At 42.8% G+C, this 19,917-nt stretch overlaps 1 protein-coding gene across 4 annotated transcripts; it reads left to right on the top strand.

Annotated features, from left to right (window-relative positions):
• Positions 1-1,766: 1,766 nt before the first annotated feature.
• Positions 1,767-18,979, top strand: DNAJC27 (DnaJ heat shock protein family (Hsp40) member C27). Of its 4 annotated transcripts, none has more exons than XR_015715514.1 (8): positions 1,767-1,853; positions 5,518-5,600; positions 8,318-8,387; positions 12,532-12,696; positions 13,334-13,456; positions 15,432-15,592; positions 18,296-18,478; positions 18,584-18,979. XR_015715514.1 is itself a non-coding variant. In XM_087823402.1 (8 exons), exons 2-8 carry the CDS (start codon positions 2,322-2,324, stop codon positions 18,426-18,428), a joined length of 822 nt encoding a protein of 273 aa, XP_087679528.1. In that variant the 5' UTR covers positions 2,024-2,126; positions 2,275-2,321; the 3' UTR covers positions 18,429-18,979. The 4 variants fall into 4 exon arrangements, 3 of the variants coding, with proteins under 3 accessions (XP_016064545.2, XP_087679528.1, XP_087679527.1); XM_087823402.1 differs by lacking the exon at positions 1,767-1,853 and adding exons at positions 2,024-2,126; positions 2,275-2,408 and having other exon boundaries at positions 18,296-18,979; XM_016209059.2 differs by having other exon boundaries at positions 18,296-18,979.
• The last annotated feature ends 938 nt before the right edge of the window (positions 18,980-19,917 follow it).

Here is a 19,917-nt window from a genome sequence, read left to right as displayed (position 1 = left end):
GAATATAAAAGTTACGTTAAAATTCATTATTATCTGACTGTCATGTTGTCGGCTACAGGAAAGTTGCGAACAGATGGGGCTAAGTTTGGGGGTGAGCGGCAGGAAGCGGAGGAAATGAAGAGCTTACAGGTGCCGTCACACACACCTGGACAGAGCTGGGGGAGCTCAGGAAAGTCTAGCCTGAGCTTTCCTGCACATTAGAGCTGCATAACAGAAGAGTAAGGCCTAACCTTAAACCCATCTTGACATCAAATGGACTTTTTTTTTTTAATGAGAGGAACAGGATTCAGATCTTGCCTAAGGCGTTGATCCCCAGAAGGAATATATCTGCTGAAAAGGACTTCTGCCCAGCCGGGCGTGGCTCAGCGGTTGAGCATGGACCTAGGATACAGGCGATCGAGGTTCGATTCCCGGTCAGGGCACATGCCCGGGTTGCAGGCTCGATCAATGACTCTCTCATCATTGATGTTTCTATCTCTCTCTCCCTCTCATCTCTCTGCAATCAATAAAGGTATATTTTTTTAAAAAAGAAAAGGACTCCTTGCGGTTAACTGGATCCAAATTAGTAATCCAGAGTCTAGCAGCCATTGTTCACAGTGCCCCCCCCCCCCCCCCAGCATATGAGGGAAAAGTCACAGCCGGATCCGTCAGGCCCCCTCCACCGGGATCCCGCCCCAGCAGAACCTCGTAAAGCAGTTCTTGGAATCTATTTTGACCAGTGGGCTGAGACCCGCCCATTCTATCAGAACTAAGCAACCATATCCTCATTTGCATACTTACCGACCAATTGTAATGCATGATTCCAACCAATCAGGACAGTGCTATTTGGACCAATTAAATTGTGAACTCTTGGATCCCTTATTTGCATAACCAGGGACCAGTCGGGGCGAGGGCAGCTTTTTTTCCCTGCCTGAGCGGACCTCTGGATGTTCGGCGGGAGCTCCTTGTGATTTTCACGGGAGGCTGCATTCCCAGTTTGCAAAGTTCACTGGAGTCAAGTCTTTCCTTTTTCTGCACCCCAGACTGGGGACTACTTTTGGCATTGGGCTGGGGGCAGAGACCTTTTGTTGACCTGCCCCTCCTCCAGAGCCAGGGCTCCAATTTCCCCATTTCCCTGGCTCCCGGCTCTGCCTTTTTGGGACCCAGAGCTGGGGAAACATAATACTGGAAGGTGAGGGGTGAGTGGCCCGGCCACTGTGGACTGAAGAATCCAGAAAACAACCCCAAACGGACCATGGTCTACTTCGAATTTTTATCTTGCTGAGCCTTGAACTAATTAAGCCATAATTCCAGATACACCCAAGCAGTAAGATCTGCCCTAAACAGCCTATAAATTTCTACCACTTGGCAACGAACGTAATAAATGCTATGTCCTGGCGCCCCTGGGCATAAAGCCGCACACTCCACGCAGGGTAAACCCAGCCAGCCCCGGTGGGCGCCTGCCTGCCCGGGCACACGGCCCGGCCTCCGCCGCCGCACGCCAGGGACCAGGTAACCACAACCTCATCTCCAGGACCTGGTGATGACGTCACGCCTCCCTGTTCTAGCATCGCGAGACTCCCCCCGCCCCCTGCCGCCGCGCCCCCCTCCCTCCCTGCGCTCCCAACCGCCAGGTCCGCGGCCGCGCAGCGCCGGGGATGGCGAGCCGCGGAGCCCGGGCCGTGACGCCAGCAGCGGTTCCGCCATTGGACGAGGAGGCCTGAGGGACGGGCCGGCGTGGTGAGCGGGCAGAGGCAGAGGCGTGTGGCCCCGAGAGAGCGAGGGCAATGGAGGCCAGCGTGCCGAAGCGGAAGGAGCCTGGCAAGTCCCTGCGCATCAAAGTCATCTCCATGGGCAACGCCGAGGTGGGAAAAGTGAGTACTGCGCTAGGAGGGGCGGGACCGCCGCGCGGCGGAGCGGCGTGCCGATTGGCTGGGCGGGCGGCCACTCAACAGCCGCCTCCCCGCCCCTGAGAAGGCCCGGGTCTCCTCCTGGGGGACTGGCTTCCTCCAGGAAAACTCTCCTGACCTTTTTGACCTTTGGGTTGTCACCTCCTCCACCGACGTCACTCTCCCTAAGAAGGTGCCTTCTGTGGCCCTTAACCCTTGAATGCATTCCACAGAGAGTATGGAGGCCTAGATCCTAAGGTCAGACCGTCTGCTGCGTCCAGGTGACCCATCCAGGGCTTAGAGGTGGGGAATAAAAGTTTAGTTACCCCAGGTAGTGCTTGGGGGCCCAAGGGAACTTACTGGGGTACGTGTGAGGATTGGGGATTTGTAAAATGTCTCTCTGCAGACCTGGAGCCCAGAATTCAGCATTTCAGTCGTAAGAGAGCATAACTGATGCTGACATGTTTAACTGCGAGATGCGATGGACGTCAAGGAGCCTGTGTTACCTTGCTTTGCATGCTTGTTTTGCTTTTATTTTTGGTAATGTCACCACATCTGTTCTCTCAAAGAAGCCTTAGTTCCACTCTCAGTCCATGGGGTATCAAGCTAAAGCTCTCTCATGGGGGGGGGGCGGCGGGGGGGGGGGGGGCGGAGGTCTTTCCCTAAATGAATTATAAGACCGCCTCCTCTTTGCCCAAATTGTCTCCTGGGTAAGTGGAAGCTGTTGGTTAAGGACCTCTCAAGTTCATCAAATTAGTGACAGAGACAGGATTAGAACCTGGGTCTTCACTCTCCCACTGCAGAGCTCTTTCCATGGTTGCATGCTGTCAAAATCAACTGGGAATAGGATCTCCATGTTAAAAGAGCTTGCACATAGGTAATGCTCATTAAATGTTTATTAGTGTCTTTATTTCTAGTTAGCAGCATTTTACTACTTATTGTATCAGTGTGTATAAATGGAAGTACTAACATAGCATTTACTGAAAGTCAACATTTACAGAACGTCAGCTATGTGCCAGGCATTGAAAAGGAAAGAATAAAACGCCTCTAGAAGGTCATGGACTAAATTGGCAAAGTGAGCATGCATCACTTTTGTAATTTTACTATGCTTAATGGGGCAACATTAGAAATAGCCCAAAATGCCCAGTGTCACTATATTCATTTGTTAGTACAATTAGATAAGAGAAAGAAATAAGATAGAAGTACTGGAAAGAAGAAGGCAATATTATCATTATTTGGTAATATATGATTGTTTATCTAGAAACCCAAAGATAATTACCTGAAAAGCTATTAGTAACAAGAAAACTCAATAAGGAAAAGCTAATATACAAAAATTAATAGCTTTACTATATAAAGTTATAATTGTTTGGAATATATGATTAAAAACTATTTTAATTTACAATAAAAAGCCAAAATAAATGCCTAGGTTTAAAATTGAGAAGAAATAGGTAGGACCTATATGAAGAAAAATTTCAGACTCTACAAAGGGACATAAAATTACTTAGGTGAATGGAAAGATATTTCTCCTTAATTAGGATCACTCAGTATTGTAGAGATATTAATTCTTTAAAATAGTACACAAATGTAATTCAATTCCAGTTACATTTTCAATAGGGTTTTTCTTCAGCCCATAACAAAAGATACTAAAATCTTTATGAAAAATTAAACATGAAAATAACCAAGAAAAAATTTTTAAAAGACTCAAAGCTGTTAAGGTTTTAATTGGAAGTGCATTAAAAAAGAAAAGTGCCTTAAAAATCTATTTAAGAAAAATAGTGAAAGCAAACAAATTCAATTTATGTTATTTAACTTAGCTCCTAAGAGCCTAAGGACCAGGAACCCTGTCTCTTTGCGTTATTATTTTAATGTGTATCTCTCTCTTTTTTTAATCCTCACCAAAGGGTGTGTTTATTCATTTTAGAGAGAGGAAGGGAGAGAGAGAAACACCAATCCCTTGCCTCCCAATGCGCCCCAATTAGGGATTGAACCTGCAACCTAGGTGTGTGCCCTGACTGGGAATCAAACCTGAAACCTTTTGGTGTCTGGGGCGACACTCCAACCATCTGAACCACCTGGCTAGGGCGTAATGTATATCTCTTTAAACACTCTGGACTAGTGTTTACATAGCGTATAGAGTTAAAGGACTTCCAGGCCCCTTAATCTCATGAATAATTTAGAAAAAGACTATATTTTTCTAGTATATTGTGAGAGAAAACATTTGTGAAGTGCTTTCAAGCTATAATGTGTTGTTAAAAGTGTAGCCTCTTAGCAGTAGTCACTCCAAAGAAGTTTTTCCTTTAGTTCACAATGAGCTCATTAAGTCCTTTTTATAGTAACTGTCCTATTTAATTTAGATTGAGGTTCATCAGGAAAGGATTTGAGCAGAATAAACTCCATTATCAGCACTTCAAGTAAATTATAAGCTTCATGAGTGCTAAGGATTATTATAAATATACAAGTCATTTTAAACTGGTTTCTCATTGGCACTGAGCTAATTCTGTAAAAGTTATAAAGAAGTAAAATACTGGCCCTTGCCTGCACATAGTTTGCTGTCTAGCTGAAGACATAAGGTAAATATACACATGTGAAAAGGCGATTAACAGTGCAAGGCAGTGTATGACATATGGCAAATGCAGGGCGTATGTGGATGTCATAGTGTACATGCGAAGTGCTGGAGGACTTCAGATGCAGACAAGAGCTCTTACGACTCGCATGCTCAGTTTGAGCTGGCCCTTAAAGGGTAACTGAGATTTGAAAAGACGAGGGAAAGCATGTTCTAAGTAGAAGGAAAAGTAATGGCAAAAGTCAGGAAGTTGGGTCCTGCGAATTTTGCAGAAATGGAGAGTTTATGTAGAAGGGTTTAGACAGAGAAGACAGATTACGGAGGACCTTGACTAACAGACAAAGGAATTTGGGTTTGAACTCTTGGCGATGAGAAGCCGCTGAAGATTTCTGAGTTGAAATAATGTTAGTGATGTGCAGTACTGGCTGAAGTTGGGAGGGAAAGGAATCAGAAAGACCAAGAAAGAAGTTCCTGCGGTTGTCTAGGAGCAGATGATGACCTAAACCAAAGGGTTATCAATGGCAGCTGGAATGAAGAGAAAGATGGAAGAAACATTCACAAGATTTAGAAAGGCTCAGAGTCAAACATGACTTTAATATTTTGATCCTCTGTGACTGGGCAAATGGTAGTATTATTAACAGAACTAGGATGTCAGCAGGATGAGCTGTTTTACGTATAAATTAGTTTATTTTTGGACTTGTTGAATTTGAGGTAACAGCAGGACATCTAAGTAGAAACTAGTCTAACAAATATTTGGAGGTGGGGACCTGGTCTTGGGAGGGAGGTCAGAGCTGGACTTAGATTTGTTGAGGTATTATTGAAAGCAGGAGGGGTCTTCAAAGAAAAGAGCACAGAGATTGAGAACTAAACTAAAAGCGTACCCATATTTGATACTAAGGGGAGAATTTAAAAATAATTTTTCTTTAACATCTTCACTTTTAGCATTTGTTTCAGTTATTTTATACCTTTGGCTTTTAAAAATGTTTTCTTATAGTGATGAATGAGGAAACCATATGAAGAAATGTGTTTATTTTATGTATGTTCCCAGAGGATATTTACTGAAAGCATGTATTTTCACTTTTTTAGAGCTGTATTATAAAGCGCTACTGTGAGAAAAGATTTGTGTCTAAATACCTTGCGACAATTGGAATTGACTATGGAGTTACAAAGTAAGTATATCATTTATTTGGGCTTGTAAATTACATAAAAATTCAGAACTCTTCTAAAATGATGTCTTGAAATAGAGCTTCTGAAGCTAAATCGGGAAAGAATAGAAATGAAGCCTTTGCAGATATGTGGAGATCGTATCGTTTGTCACTATCAGTTCATCACTGAGCACACTGTCCTTGCCAGGCCTTGTGTTAGGTGTAGGGCTACAGTGTGGAGCATGTCAACACAGAGCCTAACTGGCACGTGTCGCTTTGCAGGAAGCTTGTTTCTATGGAAGGAGGTCCCGTTAGCAGGTATGTTGTTAGAGCATTTTGAAACATTCTCTCTGAAAAAGTCTAAATATGACGTGGAAAATTTTCTACCAGAGAGCTGTATTGATTTGTGATCTTTTTTTAATTTTTATTTTTTTTAATCCTCACCTGAGGATATTTTTCCCATCTAAGAAATGAGAATCACCATATTATGCCACAGAACTGTGATTTATTCAACACTCTTCTATTTCTGGCTGGGATTATTTTTGGAGAAGATGGTCATCCCATGGAGGAGAATATAATTGACAGAAACCCAACTCAGATGAACTCAAGCAAAAAAATAAAAGGACATTAGTTCACATAATCCAGTTACACAGATGTAGCTGGGCCTCAAGATGACTGGAACCAGGGACAGAATAAGCCAGATCATTTCACTACATCTCTCTCTACCTTTAGGCTTTCTCTGCACAGCTGCCAGCAGCTCTCAGGCTCACATTGTAAATTTTACTTCCAGAGAGGGAGCAAAATTAATATTCCAAGTTTAAAAAACCCCAGGGAAGGTTTTGGTTGTCAGGTAGGGACAGACGCCTTTCCCCAACTCTGCTGTGGGATCACTGAGAACACGGCAGAGCCCTTCTGCATCACAATTGGGAGAAAAAAGGGGCAGAGGAGCACTCTTTTGGCCCATTAAAATAATAGATGCCCATTCCACCTGTCCTGTTTTCAATATGGTGAAGCTTAAATTTCAGTATGCTTAAGAATTACTTGTAGACTTTGTCAAAATGCAGATTCCTAGGACCCGCCCACTAAGATTCTGATTCCCTGGGTCTGAGGTGGGGCACAGGAGTCTGCATTTTAACACCCTCCTCCCCCCAAAATCATGAGGCAGGTGGTCTTCAGGCCACACCTTGAGAAAGCACTGCCTTTCGGTAATGCCTTGCCATTTCCCTTAAGGTAATTTTCTCTGGCTTCTAAATTAAGTTGACCTCTTTTGAGTTTCAGCGTGTGAACACACTTGTGTTACTTCCTGCCTTTATATACTTCAGTTCCATCCCTTCTCAAATGCTCTCTCTTTAAAGTAAAATTTCTAATATAAATTATTATACCAGATCTCCAGATGCCCTCAAACTCTTATTGTTTTGTTTTATTTTGCTGTTCTCACACAAATATGCCTCTTAAACTTGATGCGATATGGTAGAGAATTCAGCAATGAGGAAATCATGATAAGATGTTTAGTGCTGGTTTAAATATACAAGTAATAGAAAACAACCATGGGAATTCGGGTTTCAGAACTGAAAGTAGATGTTGTAAATTTGGACAGAGAATAGTAATAAATGAACCAGAAGATAGCAGAGGGACAAGGGGCGCAAGTGCTGATGTCCGTGTATTCCACAGGAGGGAGTCGTACCAATGCTGTCTAAAACGGAAATGTCATTTTCAAAAAGACTCTCATTTGTTAATTTATTGTTAATAATCTCTATTCTTTTACCTTAGAGGAATCTTTTGGGAAATAATATTTCTGTGGTGAGGATACACTTATATTTAAGCTCAATAATTCCTCCTAATTAGCTTCAGTTTCTGTTTCTTTTTCTTTTTGTTAAATCCAATAAATGTAAATTTTATGCTTTCTATTTTAAATTAGTATACCCATATTTATTAAAATTTTTGCATATTAGTCTTATCTACGCATAAAAAAAGCCTGCAGTGATTTTTATCTAGATTAATAAAGGTTTTTTCTGGGTGACATGATTTGGGTTTACTTTTAAGCTCTCATCTTTGTATTTTTCTTTAGTGTTTGAATTACTTATAATGTTTTATTCATTTATTTTTCAGTAGTGATCTTCCTTTAAAAAATATTAGAAGCAAATATGCTATGATGTTAACAGTAGTTAATTCTAATATGAATGGTTGTTATTTCCCTTTTTGTTCTTTTCTCTGTTTTCAAATTTCTGAAAACATTGACTATTGCTGGTACTGGAATGAAGATTACAAGAAAATTAAACAGATGTTAATAATATAATATTTGTTATTGTTCTGCATGGTAACCAAATATGACCAGTAGTAATTAAGATGTCTTACTAAGGGAAATGAAATATTTTGTTTTCCTTCATCTCAGACGCTCCTACTTGTCCCAAATCAATTTTTCTTAGTACCATAGTAATAGCCACCATTTGTTAGTTAAGGAGTGTGGACTGAAGTGTCTGAGGAACCTGAAGGTAAATGAGAGCACTAGTTCCAGGTGGGTTCAATGTTATTAAAATAAGGAGGCAGGATTATCTGCCCAGTTGCTGTCTCCTGTTGTAAAGATGATCTGGAATAAGAGGAGGCACTAAGGAGCTCTTTTAAATCTCATACACGTATGCTTTTGAAATTTATAAATGACAAATATTTATAAGTGACAAATATTAATGTGAATGCAGAAACTATGACCTCCTTTGGGATTTTTTTTCATTTGAACATTTCAGGGTACAAGTCAGAGACAGAGAAATCAAAGTTAACATCTTTGATATGGCTGGACACCCCTTCTTCTATGAGGTAAGAAAACCGTTTTGAGAACACCTCTATCCAATATTCTCAGTGGTTGAGGCGAAGATCCCGAATTATCTGAAATAACCCATATTCAAATCATGTGTGGAAATAGGTAAATGTAGCTGGTGGAAGACATTTTACCCTTCAAGGGACTGTGCTTTTTACTTTGTACCTGAGCCCAGGATGTGAAAGGATAGTTACATTCATACTGGACTTAAAATTCAGCCCTGTGGCCTCTTTCGCAGCAGGGCACTAGTGATTGTCCCACCTCCGCCTCGGCCATGTGAGCCTCTCCCAGGGGGGACCCCACTTGCTTTACTTCCATCTGTTTGTCACTCCTAAGCTCTCAAAGTGAATCTCAGGGCGGTTCTCTTTTGTTTTGCCTTCCTTAGGTTTTCCATTTTTCCTAAGGAGGCTTTTTCTCTTTTTTCATTTGGCCCTTTACTTCAGTTCTTGTCTTCGTTATTTCCTTCCTTCTGCTTGCTTTGGGCTTGTTTTGTTCTTCTTGTTCTAGGTCCCTGAGGTGGGAGCTTAGATTTTTTTTTTAATCCTCACCCGAGGATATGTTTGTTTTTTAAAAAAATGATTTTTAGAGAGAGAGGAAGAGAGAGAGAGACATCGATGTGAGAAACATCAACTGGCTGCCCCCTGCAGGCTGCCCTACCGGGATCGAACCTGCAGCCTGGGTGTGTGTCCTGTCTGGAAATCGAACCGGCGACCTTTCGGGGCACTGGCCAGTGCTCCACCAACTGAGCCACACCAGCCAGGGCTCACCTTGCTTCTGAAGCAACATACACTGAGTTTGTTCTTGTACAAAAGAGCCTTTCTAATATTTGTTAATTTGTTCCTGTCCAGGTAAAACATTTTTTTTATTCCTGCCACAGCTAGACCTATCAGTATCCTTTGTGGATAAACTCTAGTTAGCTGATAGGGAGCTGCAAACTGAACACACCATTCCAGATAGTGTCTAACCAGGGAGAACACTGAGTGTTCTGCAACTCTCTATCATTAGACACTACCCTTCATAATGTAACCTGAAATCGCAGTACCTTTTTTTTAATAGCAGCTCATAAAAGCGGTCATGTAATTAACAGCAGCTCCTGAAATCATCACTTCGGAAGATGCTTTTCTCCAAAACAGGCTTGATCACTCCTTTTTATCAAGTACTTGCTGTCTGTAGCTGAAACCCTCTTTTTTGGCAAGCCCAAAGCCATCGTCTTCTTTCTAAGCTTTAGGTTGGCCGAAGTATACCTTTGCTCAGCATATACCTCGTGAAGCACACACGGCCACTGTCATCCCCGGCGTCCTCGAATCCTTGTTGCCTGTCCTCCACTGAAGCCTCCCCTGTCACAGTTCTCTTGACAGGTTTACCCAAAGGGCCCACTGAAAAAGGACAGTCTGCTTAGTATGTGAGACAACAGCCTCAGGGGCAAGTGTCAAAGAGAGGACCGCCAAGGGAATGGTGGGGCCTGTCTCCACCCACCAGTCGTGCTTCCACTGGGGTTTATTGGGGTGAGTTAGAGGGTCCATAGAAACTTTCTGAGTGATTAACAGCTTTTTCTAATCTACAAACTAGAAAGTTCACCATCTTTGCTTTAAGAATCAAATAATCCCCCCCCAAAAAAAGAAGAATCAAATAATCCCAATTCTTGTAGCATCCTATTTACTTAAACTCTGGCTGTAGCAAGTCTGCCAAGACTAACATTAGAAAGCTGTTTGGGAGACCAAAATAAGAGAGTTGTAGGTGGCCACTGAGAAATCTACTTTGGCCTTGTCATTTTACAGATGAGGAAACTCAGGCTTGAGGTAATAAAATCACTTAACTCAAGATGAAGTCTTTTTTTTATAAACAAACCTCCCCCTGGACAACACAATCTGTGTTTTGAAATTCTTTTCCACGTTGGCCTCTATTTTGTTCTCTGCCATTCCACATTCAGCTGTTTGACTAAACAAACATGTATGTCTTAGATCTGTACACCTCCCAGGCTCAGCGGGTGATACAAATATGGGTGCATCAGGGTGCCGCCTTCGTGGCACTGAGTCTGGTGGGGAAGACAGCGGATGTGCTACTAACTGTAAGACCAGAGAGGGAGTGATTTGAGCACCATTAGAAGTACGAGATGCTGCGGTGTTCTAGGGATTCAGAGGTTATCTTCTGTCTGGCAGGGGTAAGGAGTCGGATGGCGAGCAGCAGGGCAGAAAAACTTCATGAAAGACAGGATTATAACTGGGCCTTGAGAGGTGGGAGATACAGAGGCGCCGTTTCCCGATGGAGTTAGGAAGGCGTAGCGTAGGTTGGGGGATGAGAGATTATCCAGTTTGAAGTGTGGGGAGCAGCAGGAGAATAACACTGAGAAGTTGGTCACTCATCAGAAACTTTTAACGTCAGTTAAGAGAGTTGGAACTTTGGGGAGATGGTTGTGGAGAAACACTCGAGAATTTTTGAGCCAGGGTTTTGAAAAGATAAATATGCACAGCGTATAATGGTGCTGGGGAGATTACTTAGAAGGCTCGTGGAGATAATGTTGGCAGTGAAAATGGGAAGGAAGTGACAGGTGCAAGAAGTATGGTGGAGGTGGCTTCTACAAGACCGACGGAATCTGCTGAGCCAAGGAGAGGAAAGAACGAGGTTAGCACCAGGCTTTCAGCCGAAACGACTGAGTGGCCTGCTGCTTTCATCGCTGGAAGTTCAAGAGAAAGAAAAGTTTAGGAAGGATAAGTTAGAGGGTTTCCTGTCGAACATATTGAAGAAAAAAGAGGGCCCAGGACACCATTTGGGGCATTTTGCTGGCAGGCTGGAGTGAGGACCATGGAGAGAGGAGGAGTTGGTGAAAGAGGGGTCAGTTAAGAGCCTGGGGAGTGTGTTATATGGGAAACAAGGCAGCGAAGTTTCAGGAAAGAAGGAAGGGCCTGCTTTTTACTGCTGCAGGCAGCTAACAACCATGAGTGCAAGGGAGAAGACGCCTGGTTTCTGTCACTTTAAATTCTTACTGATTTTGTTGGTTTTAGTTTTAGGGAATAGCTTCCTATGTTTCTACTAATTAATAGGCACTTACATTCTAGGTCCAGGTGTCTATGCTCAGAAAACTCCAGGCACTTCATGCGTGATGAGTATAAAACACCTTTATTTCTTACTACACATCCAGTGTGTGTCTGAATACGCGCTGGAATACTTTGCAAAGAATATATAATGCATGGCCTCTGCCACTGAAACCCCAGATCTGTCAATGCTACATCTCACCCACGCCACCTGTCATTGCCTCTGCCACTTGAGCGTGCCCTGTACTCCAGGCCGCCTCTTCCCAGAATTATAGATATGCCCCAGGTGAGTAAGTTGCCATTTCTGATGAAAATACCAAAGGAGGACAATCAGAATGAATGAAAGGAAGGAAGGGAGAAGGTGCTGATACACATGGTTTTCTGGGCACCATGTGGGTGCTTTGCCTCTTCATCTCATTTACTCTTCATAGCAACCGTGTGGAGTAAGTAGTAGTATCCCCATTTTACAGATGAGGAAACTGAGGCACAGAGAGGTTAAGTGGCTTGCCCAAGATCACATGATAATCATTAAGTGTGAATCCAAACCCAGATCTGACTCCGGAGCCTGTGCTCTTTTCCATTGCGTTACACCGAGGCTCTGAGTGGGGAGTCTGAAGTTGGTACAGATCCAACCATAGAGAAACCTGCCTAGCATCCTTGGAGAGTTGACTTCGGGATGTGATGTCTAAATGGCTGTACCTATTGCTGATCTCTGTGTCATTTTTGCCTTAAGCTCTTCTTAATTGTCCACTCACTCTCATGTTCTTCCTGAGAAGAACTTTATGTAATTTGTATTCTTTTAAGGTCTGTTAACACTTAAAGATTGACTGCCTCTGGGGAGTAGAACTGGAGGTGAGAAGGGGTAGGGGAGGAGGCTGGACTTTCCATTACAAGCCCTTCTGAACTAACGGATTTTTAAAGTCGTGTTACTTTGATTTTATAAAAAAATCCCCTAAAGACCAGTAGATACTGAGATACGACAGCAAATACTGTGAATACACTAAAGAACATACTTTGCTAAGTTAATGACTGTGAGAGATACTTTTATAAAATCACAACCTCCCCTCAACTTGCTATTTCAGATTATGTGCATCTGTTCTTTTCTGTGAAGGTACGAAACGAGTTTTACAAGGACACACAGGGTGTGATGCTGGTCTATGACGTCGGGCAGAAGGACTCCTTTGATGCCCTGGATGCGTGGCTGGCAGAAATGAAGCAGGACCTCGGACCCCATGGGAGCATGGAAAATGTTGTATTTGTAGTGTGTGCCAATAAGGTAACTGCTTGGGAATGGTACGCTCAATTTTCTAGGTTGATTATGGCAAGAGGGCAGCTCTGAGTTTGGGGGAACAGATGAAAAGAAAAGAAAAATTCCTTATTTGGTAATATAGGAATCAACAACTTCTCAGAACAGGTGTCCCTAAAACAAGAACAATAAAAATAACAGCCTGTTCTATCAGGGTTTTCACCCAGTTTTGTGTCTGGTGCCGGACATATGTGGGGAATGGTACTGGTGACCGAGCAGGGGAGGTAGACCCTCACTATCACACTCTGGTCTGATTGGAGGAGGGGTGCTAGTTAGGTGAAAAGTGGACTGTGTGGAAAGGGGTGAAGAACAGACCTGGCCCCTGGAGTGTGTCAGCTGTAATGAAGGCAGCTTTCAGGGGTGACCAGCAGCAGTCCTCCAGGGATGAAGTGGGGAGTGCGGGAAAAGGCACTTGTTTTGCCGCAGAAAATCAGTCCCCAGTCAACACTGGTGACTGGTTTGTCCCTTTGGTCCTGGTACCTTTATGTGCTAGTGCTGGCATTCATTTAAGAATAGTATTTGCTTAGTAAAGGATTGACAGGCCTCACTGGGCTCCTCTGGTGGGACAAAGTGGGACTCTTCTCTGCCCCTCAATTTGCTCTTTCAGATCGATTGTACCAAGCACCGCTGTGTTGACGAAAGTGAAGGGCGTCTTTGGGCCGAAAGCAAAGGGTTCCTGTACTTTGAAACTTCAGCGCAAACGGGAGAAGGAATTAATGAGATGTTCCAGGTAACCCGGCATTTTGTTGTTTCAGAATTTGTCTCAAGGCTGCCCATGCCAAATTTTAGTTTAAATTATGAGAAGTGAAAAAGGAATTTCTCATTGGAATAAGCTCTTCCTTTTCAGAAGCTGGTGAGAGAAAGAATATGGGCATGAGTATGGGTGCATGTGTGATATCTGTCTGCTGTCTACTTTAGACCAGACCTGGCTGATCATCAGACTGACTTGGGGAAATTCTGCAAAATACAGGCTGCTGGTTTCCAGACCTGCTGGACGCTTAATGTTTTGATGGAGCTAGGAATCTGTATTTTGAAAAAACTTTTTAGGTGATTCTGATGATTATCAAGTTTAACAACACTTATTACACACTTATTTAAGTGGGACAAAGAATTCCTTCCAGAACACCTTTGGTTCCATTTGTATGCATAACCAAATGGAGGCGTTACTCTGGCAGAATTGCCTTGCCATGGCTAAGATAACCCTGTGCTGTAGCCCTGGGGGTGCAGTCAGAGAACAGGAGACGGTCACTGCAGAATCCTGTCAGTCACAGAAAAACTAGGTCTCACCAACCAAGTAGACAATAGAAGGGCGTATTCACATTGCAACCTGAATAGATGGTCATTTTTTAAAATTTACTAAACTTGAATAATTTAAAGGGGAGGAGGCTATTTAAATACTAAGTTATAAAGTCAAGTCAACTCTTGATGATCCATTTGGAAGTAAGTGGTGGGATGAATAATGCATTTTTTTCTTATGAATATATCTGATATTTTGGGAATTTTTAGCATTTCAAATAATGTAGCTATACTGTAAAGAGTTGTTCTTAATTATTGAGTGGGATTTTGCTTCATCTTTTATGCTGAATTTTCTCCTCACAAGCTGTCACCCCTCCTATTAGAAGACAGGTTTCATCCTCAGCTGACAGGCTGAATTGGGCATCAGTAGCTTCTATTTCAAGACCAAATAAGGCTGATATTGGTTTGCCAGGTTTCTCTTTTTTTGCATACATAGACCTTTGTGGGTCTGTACCTATATATGCGCAATAATAATTCTTAACTATTTGAATAGTGTTTTATAATTCTGGAGGGGTTTACATATTTCATCACATTTAAGACTGAACAATGTGTGGCAGGTATCATTCTCATTTCAGGTAGGAGGGCACCTAGATAGTAGTGATTTGTCCAGGAGTTATAAATAGTAACTGTTAGAGGTTAAATCAGAGCTTAAAAGATGTTAGTTAATTCTCTTTTGGTCTCTTGTCTCTCATGAGATGTTAGCACCCGTTCTTATTCCCACCCCTGTGTATAATGTCTTTTTCCCCCCTCCAGCTGCTTTCAAGAGTTTCTCTTTCTCTTTGGTTTTCAGCAGTTGTACTATGTGCCTAGGTATTTTTCAGGAAATTTGGGGAGATTTTTTTTTTAACCTTTATTTCTTCATATATACACACACACACACACACACACATATGTATAAGTGTGTGTGCATATATATATATATATATATATATATATGTATGTATATATGTCATACTCGCACTCTCTTTTCTTTCTAGGACTCCAGCTATATATTGGATCATTTGCTTTTGTCCCACAATGCTTGAGGCTCTGTTTATTTTTATTCCATTTTTTCTCTGTTGTTTTGTTTTGTTTTGTTTAAGATTGCACAGTCTCTATTGCTCTGACTTCAGTCTGCTGTTAAATCCACTGAGAGAATTTTTCAATTCAGCACTTTTCAGTTCTTGAATTTGCATTTGGTTCTTTTGTGTAGTTCCCAATTCTCTGCTGAGATTCTCTATCTTTTCACTCATTAACAGCATAGTTTCCTTTAATTCTTTGATGGTATTTTCCTTTACCTCTGAAACACTTGCTTTATTATGAATTTTAAGAGTTACTGGAATATATTAAAATCCTTTAAGCTGATGCTTAAAAGGAATTCTTATTTTCGCAAAATCATTTTTTCTGTGATATGTGTTTTCTTTTTGCAGACATTTTATGCCTCCATAGTTGATTTATGTGAAAATGGTGGGAAACGTCCTATCACAAATAGCGTTGCTAGTTTCACCAAAGAACAAGCAGACACCATTCGCAGAATTCGAAATAGTAAAGACAGTTGGGACATGTTGGGAGTCAAACCTGGGGCCTCCAGGTAAGCAGTGCTCTGTGATATTAGTGCTGAGTTATATTAGAGAGAAAGTCTCAAGTGTCAAAATTGCAGGTACAATACATCTTCTTGTAATTGTCTAGAAATATGAAGATGTGTGGAAATACATTAGATTACTTAATAATGCTCTTTTACTTAATTAACTGAAGACCAAAAAAACAACTTTGTCTTTTTGGCATTCATTTGTTAGCAGTTGCCTGATGTGGGAACTATGTAGTGAGACTAAATACATTCAGTAACCTCAGGAGTTAGTGGTAGAATGGTTCTTGACCCTGAACACTGTGTGTGTGTGTGTGTCTTTCTCATCATTTTCTCTCAAAAAAATCCTGCTAGTTCCTCATCTGTGTGTATTTTTTTTATTTTATTTTAGCCAAAAGAATTATTTGGGAGAAAAAGAAACGCAGTCACTACTCTTGTTGCTTATGCAAGAATAAATCATTGGTCACCTCGACTTCCAGGCATTACTAGAGATGCTTTAAAAAGGAAGGAATTCAGATGACCTCATGTATATAGCACAGAGTTAATTGGTATCTTTCAAATGTCCTTTTAGACTTCCATGGTCTAAAAGGTTAAAAGGACATTTAGACTTTCATTCTAAATTCTTCCATTTCATCCTCAAGGGATACTGGCTCTAAAACTAAGAAACTGTTACTTTACTTATTAATTAACTTTGAACAATATTTATTATGGAAAAATAAACTTTGGTTTCTTATTTATTCACTGTGGTTAATTGGAATCTACCAGAATTTATAGGACCTCCATAAGTTCCATGCTGTTAACCAATAGAAACACGTACTTTTCTTACCTTTTTCCTCTGGGTATAGGAAACTAATTGTGTATGGCATTGAGCACATTTAGGCAAAACCTAAAAATAATTTTTTAAGTTATAGACAGTTTTAATGTTTGTTCAATGCTGTTTACTATTCTTGAACTTTAAGAAAATCTTCATCTTCAGTAGAATTAATATATCTCTTATATACTTTACTCAGTCCTGTCTCTTCAGAATTCTTTTGACAGTCTCCCCTGCCACCAGAATTCTTACAAAGCACTCTTAGTGCAGAGGACCAGGCCTCACTACTAACCCCCTGTGTACATGCTCCCTCAGGAAGCAGAGTGGCTAGAGGGGCCTTCCCAGGACTCACTCATGGGAATAGAGAGGATGCTGAACCTGCCTCAGAGACAGAGCCCGTTAGGGAGAATGTGATTCTTGTTAGCTAATATCAAAATGATCTATGTAGAAAACCTACATGCAAGATTAAAACAAGAAAATGCAGGACTCCCTAAGAGCAGAAACCAGAAAAAGCCTTAGAATGTATATTCAGGACACGGAGAACTGTTAACATGGCCCTGTGACCTCTGTCTCTCTAAGTTGACACAAGACTTTATGTCTCATCAAGATATCAAAGACCACATGCCCCTAATTTGCAGAGCCAAACTATCAGTCCTCCTGATAAAAATTAAGGAGAAAAGAAAGCTAGGGCATTCGGGAAAGTACCACATTCAGGCTTATGGGATAAGGGAACCCTGAACTACAAAAGGAAGGTGGAAGGTAAAGCCGTCTGGGAGAGACAGAGCCAGACTCTGACCAGGGTCATGGCTGGGGACTTAGAACCCTCTGAAGGCCTGACACCTGAGGATAGTGAAGAGCAGACAAGGTTACAGGGACAGCTGGTCCCCGAGCCCCTCCCCACTAGTTCCTGCTCACTGAGGACCTCAGAAACCTAAAGATCTCCCCTGGAGCTCTGCTGGTCTTTGGAGAAATATTCATTGTTGCTGCTCCTTTCTTCTCCGGATGATATTAATTTTTCTCTTGTCTCAAGGAGCCACTGTAACTCTCAGGTACCCCTTTCCATGCCCCTTTCTTGGCCATTGGTGTCACCCTCTTCCCCGGGCCTCAGATTCCCCCTGAAACTGGAACTCGTTCCAGCCCTTTTTCTTATATTTTATCCACCTGTCTACCTGGCTCATCGTCTGCTTCTGCCAATTCTCTCTTTATATTACCTCTTTTATCTTCCACAGACACCATATCGAAACTCACACGCCCATGCTTGGGTTATGGTAACAACCTCCTACCTTTCTCCTAACTTCAAGAAACGGCGCTCGCAGCACCGTTTGCCGTGAGCTGCCTACCACTGTTACTGTTTATCAAGTCTGGTTTTCTGTTGTTCTGCCTTCATGGCCTTTCACTCACTGGCCCTGCTCCCTGGCCTACTTGCTGTCTTGTCCTTCCCAGCACAAGTTCCTCATGGAGCTGCACGCCGTGCCCACGCTCTGTTCTTAGCCTCTGCCAGCTCTTTCCCTGTTGCTCTGTATTTCCCCACCCCTGTGTTAATCCCCAAGCCCCACCTTTCAGAGCTCTAGTCCAGGGGGCCTGCCCTGACCGCCCCATGGCCTCATTGCTCAATCAGTAAAGACTTGCCAAGTGGCTGCCAGGTGCCAAGTCCCGTCTGTTTTCATCTGACCCTTCCTTTACTGACTGTTTTCTTAGTGTTTATATATTCATTTTGCATTTTATTTTTTCTACTTGTATGTTACATATTATTTGTTTGTTTCCTAGTCCCACCTTTGGAAAGGGTAGCAATTGTTTGGGACATGCTTACTGCAAGAGCTGTTACGTTATCCAAACAGCTGAACGCAGCACGTGGGGCGGACCCTGTTTCTGACATCGAGCTTTGCTCCTTCTCGTAGGGACGAAGTCAACAAAGCGTACCGGAAACTGGCCGTGCTGCTTCACCCTGACAAGTGTGTGGCTCCTGGCAGTGAAGATGCCTTCAAAGCGGTTGTGAACGCCCGGACAGCCCTGCTGAAAAGCATCAAGTAGGAAGTAGAAAGAAGAGTGTGGGGCTCAGTACAAACAGACTTTCCCTGGAGGTAAAGCAGCCAACGTGGATTTTCCTCCACAAAATCCCACTGCTCTTTTCACTCATGTGTTGTCATCTGTAAATCAGTAATTCCAGTGCCTGTTACCATTCACAGAGAGAAATGAACCAAGAGAAGACGAAGAGAAGAGATCCAAGCGCCGCCTGGGCGCCGTAGCTCATTCCATGTTTCCAAGCTGAGATCAAGGGCTCCCTTAGGCGCCTCGCTCAGGAAAGACCCCGAGGTTTCTGGAGGGAGGAACCCCTGAAAGTTTGGTGTGACCTCACAAGCAAGTTGCGTCTTTTAGAATGGGTTCCTTAGGTGGTATTTTAACCATCAATCTAAAATTAATGAACTCTTAGCAGCCCTTTGGAAGTTTGTGAAACAAAGCGATACAATTCTGAGCTAAGCAGCCCCTTTATGACATTTAGTCTGTTCCTTTCTCCAGCCACCAGGGGGAGAGATGAGCCAGTCCTAAGAATACAAGCAGCGGCAGCCACGCTTCTGAGTGCAGTGACTGCTGCTAGCCGTGCCCCTGGATCTGAGGCCTCTCCCTGGCTGTGGAAATGGGTGCTGGTTGCTCTAAGGAGCATCATCACCTAGGAATGAGGACTCAGACCCAAGACAGCTGCTGCTGCAGTCACACTGGATTGTGCACACATCTCCAGAGGCACGGGAGCCTGGCCTGGCACGTTTGATGCCTCAGGAGAGCCCTCCATGAGGCTTATGCCTTCTCTTGTTTCTGCATCATTTGCCACAGACAGGTGGGAAAGGCAGGGGTCCTTCTCAACAAGCCAGGCTTCCTCTTGGCTTCCTTGTCAGCGTTAGTTCCCTCTTTTTCTCCACTCTTGTTTTCATACACCGCAGCCGCCCTCATGTCCCTCTCCTTGAATCCCTGGCTTCCACCCACTGCCTTCTCCATCCTGTCCTACAAGCCTTGACCTGAGCCTGGTTGACCAGAGGCCAGTGTGGATCCTTTGGGTGGTGGTAGAGGGAGAGATCTTAAAGCCTGTGTGGGAGGAATCTTCATAATTTTGCTTGGGTTCCACATTTCTGAATAGTAATATTTTAAACTACAGATTATGAAACTTAATGTCACATAGAACAATCCATTTTTCTGCCATAGTCTCCTCAGTCTCTAAGGGATGGGTGAAGGTCAAGTGTCAGGCCTAGCCTTCCTCTCAGAGCTTCTACACCGTTCTCACTGGGTGGCTCATCGCCTCACCACTCATTATGATGCTCATGTTTTTAGCTGTGACCACCCTGCACTGATTAGGACTTTACGGTACCTGAAACAGTACTGTCTGTGAATTTTAAACAGCTATCCCATATTGATCACCAGTTAGCATAGCTTACAGCTAAGGAGAAAAGCCACTTTTATTTAATTCACGCCCATTTCAGTCATGTGGATTCTTACCCTCTCAAAGCAGCTTCATCCTGTGGCTGCCCTT

This window comes from Miniopterus natalensis, chromosome 13, assembly GCF_054644295.1.
Source record: "Miniopterus natalensis isolate mMinNat1 chromosome 13, mMinNat1.hap1, whole genome shotgun sequence".
In the NCBI taxonomy this organism is placed as follows: domain Eukaryota; kingdom Metazoa; phylum Chordata; class Mammalia; order Chiroptera; family Miniopteridae; genus Miniopterus; species Miniopterus natalensis.
This window is presented reverse-complemented; position numbering and strand designations above follow the sequence as displayed.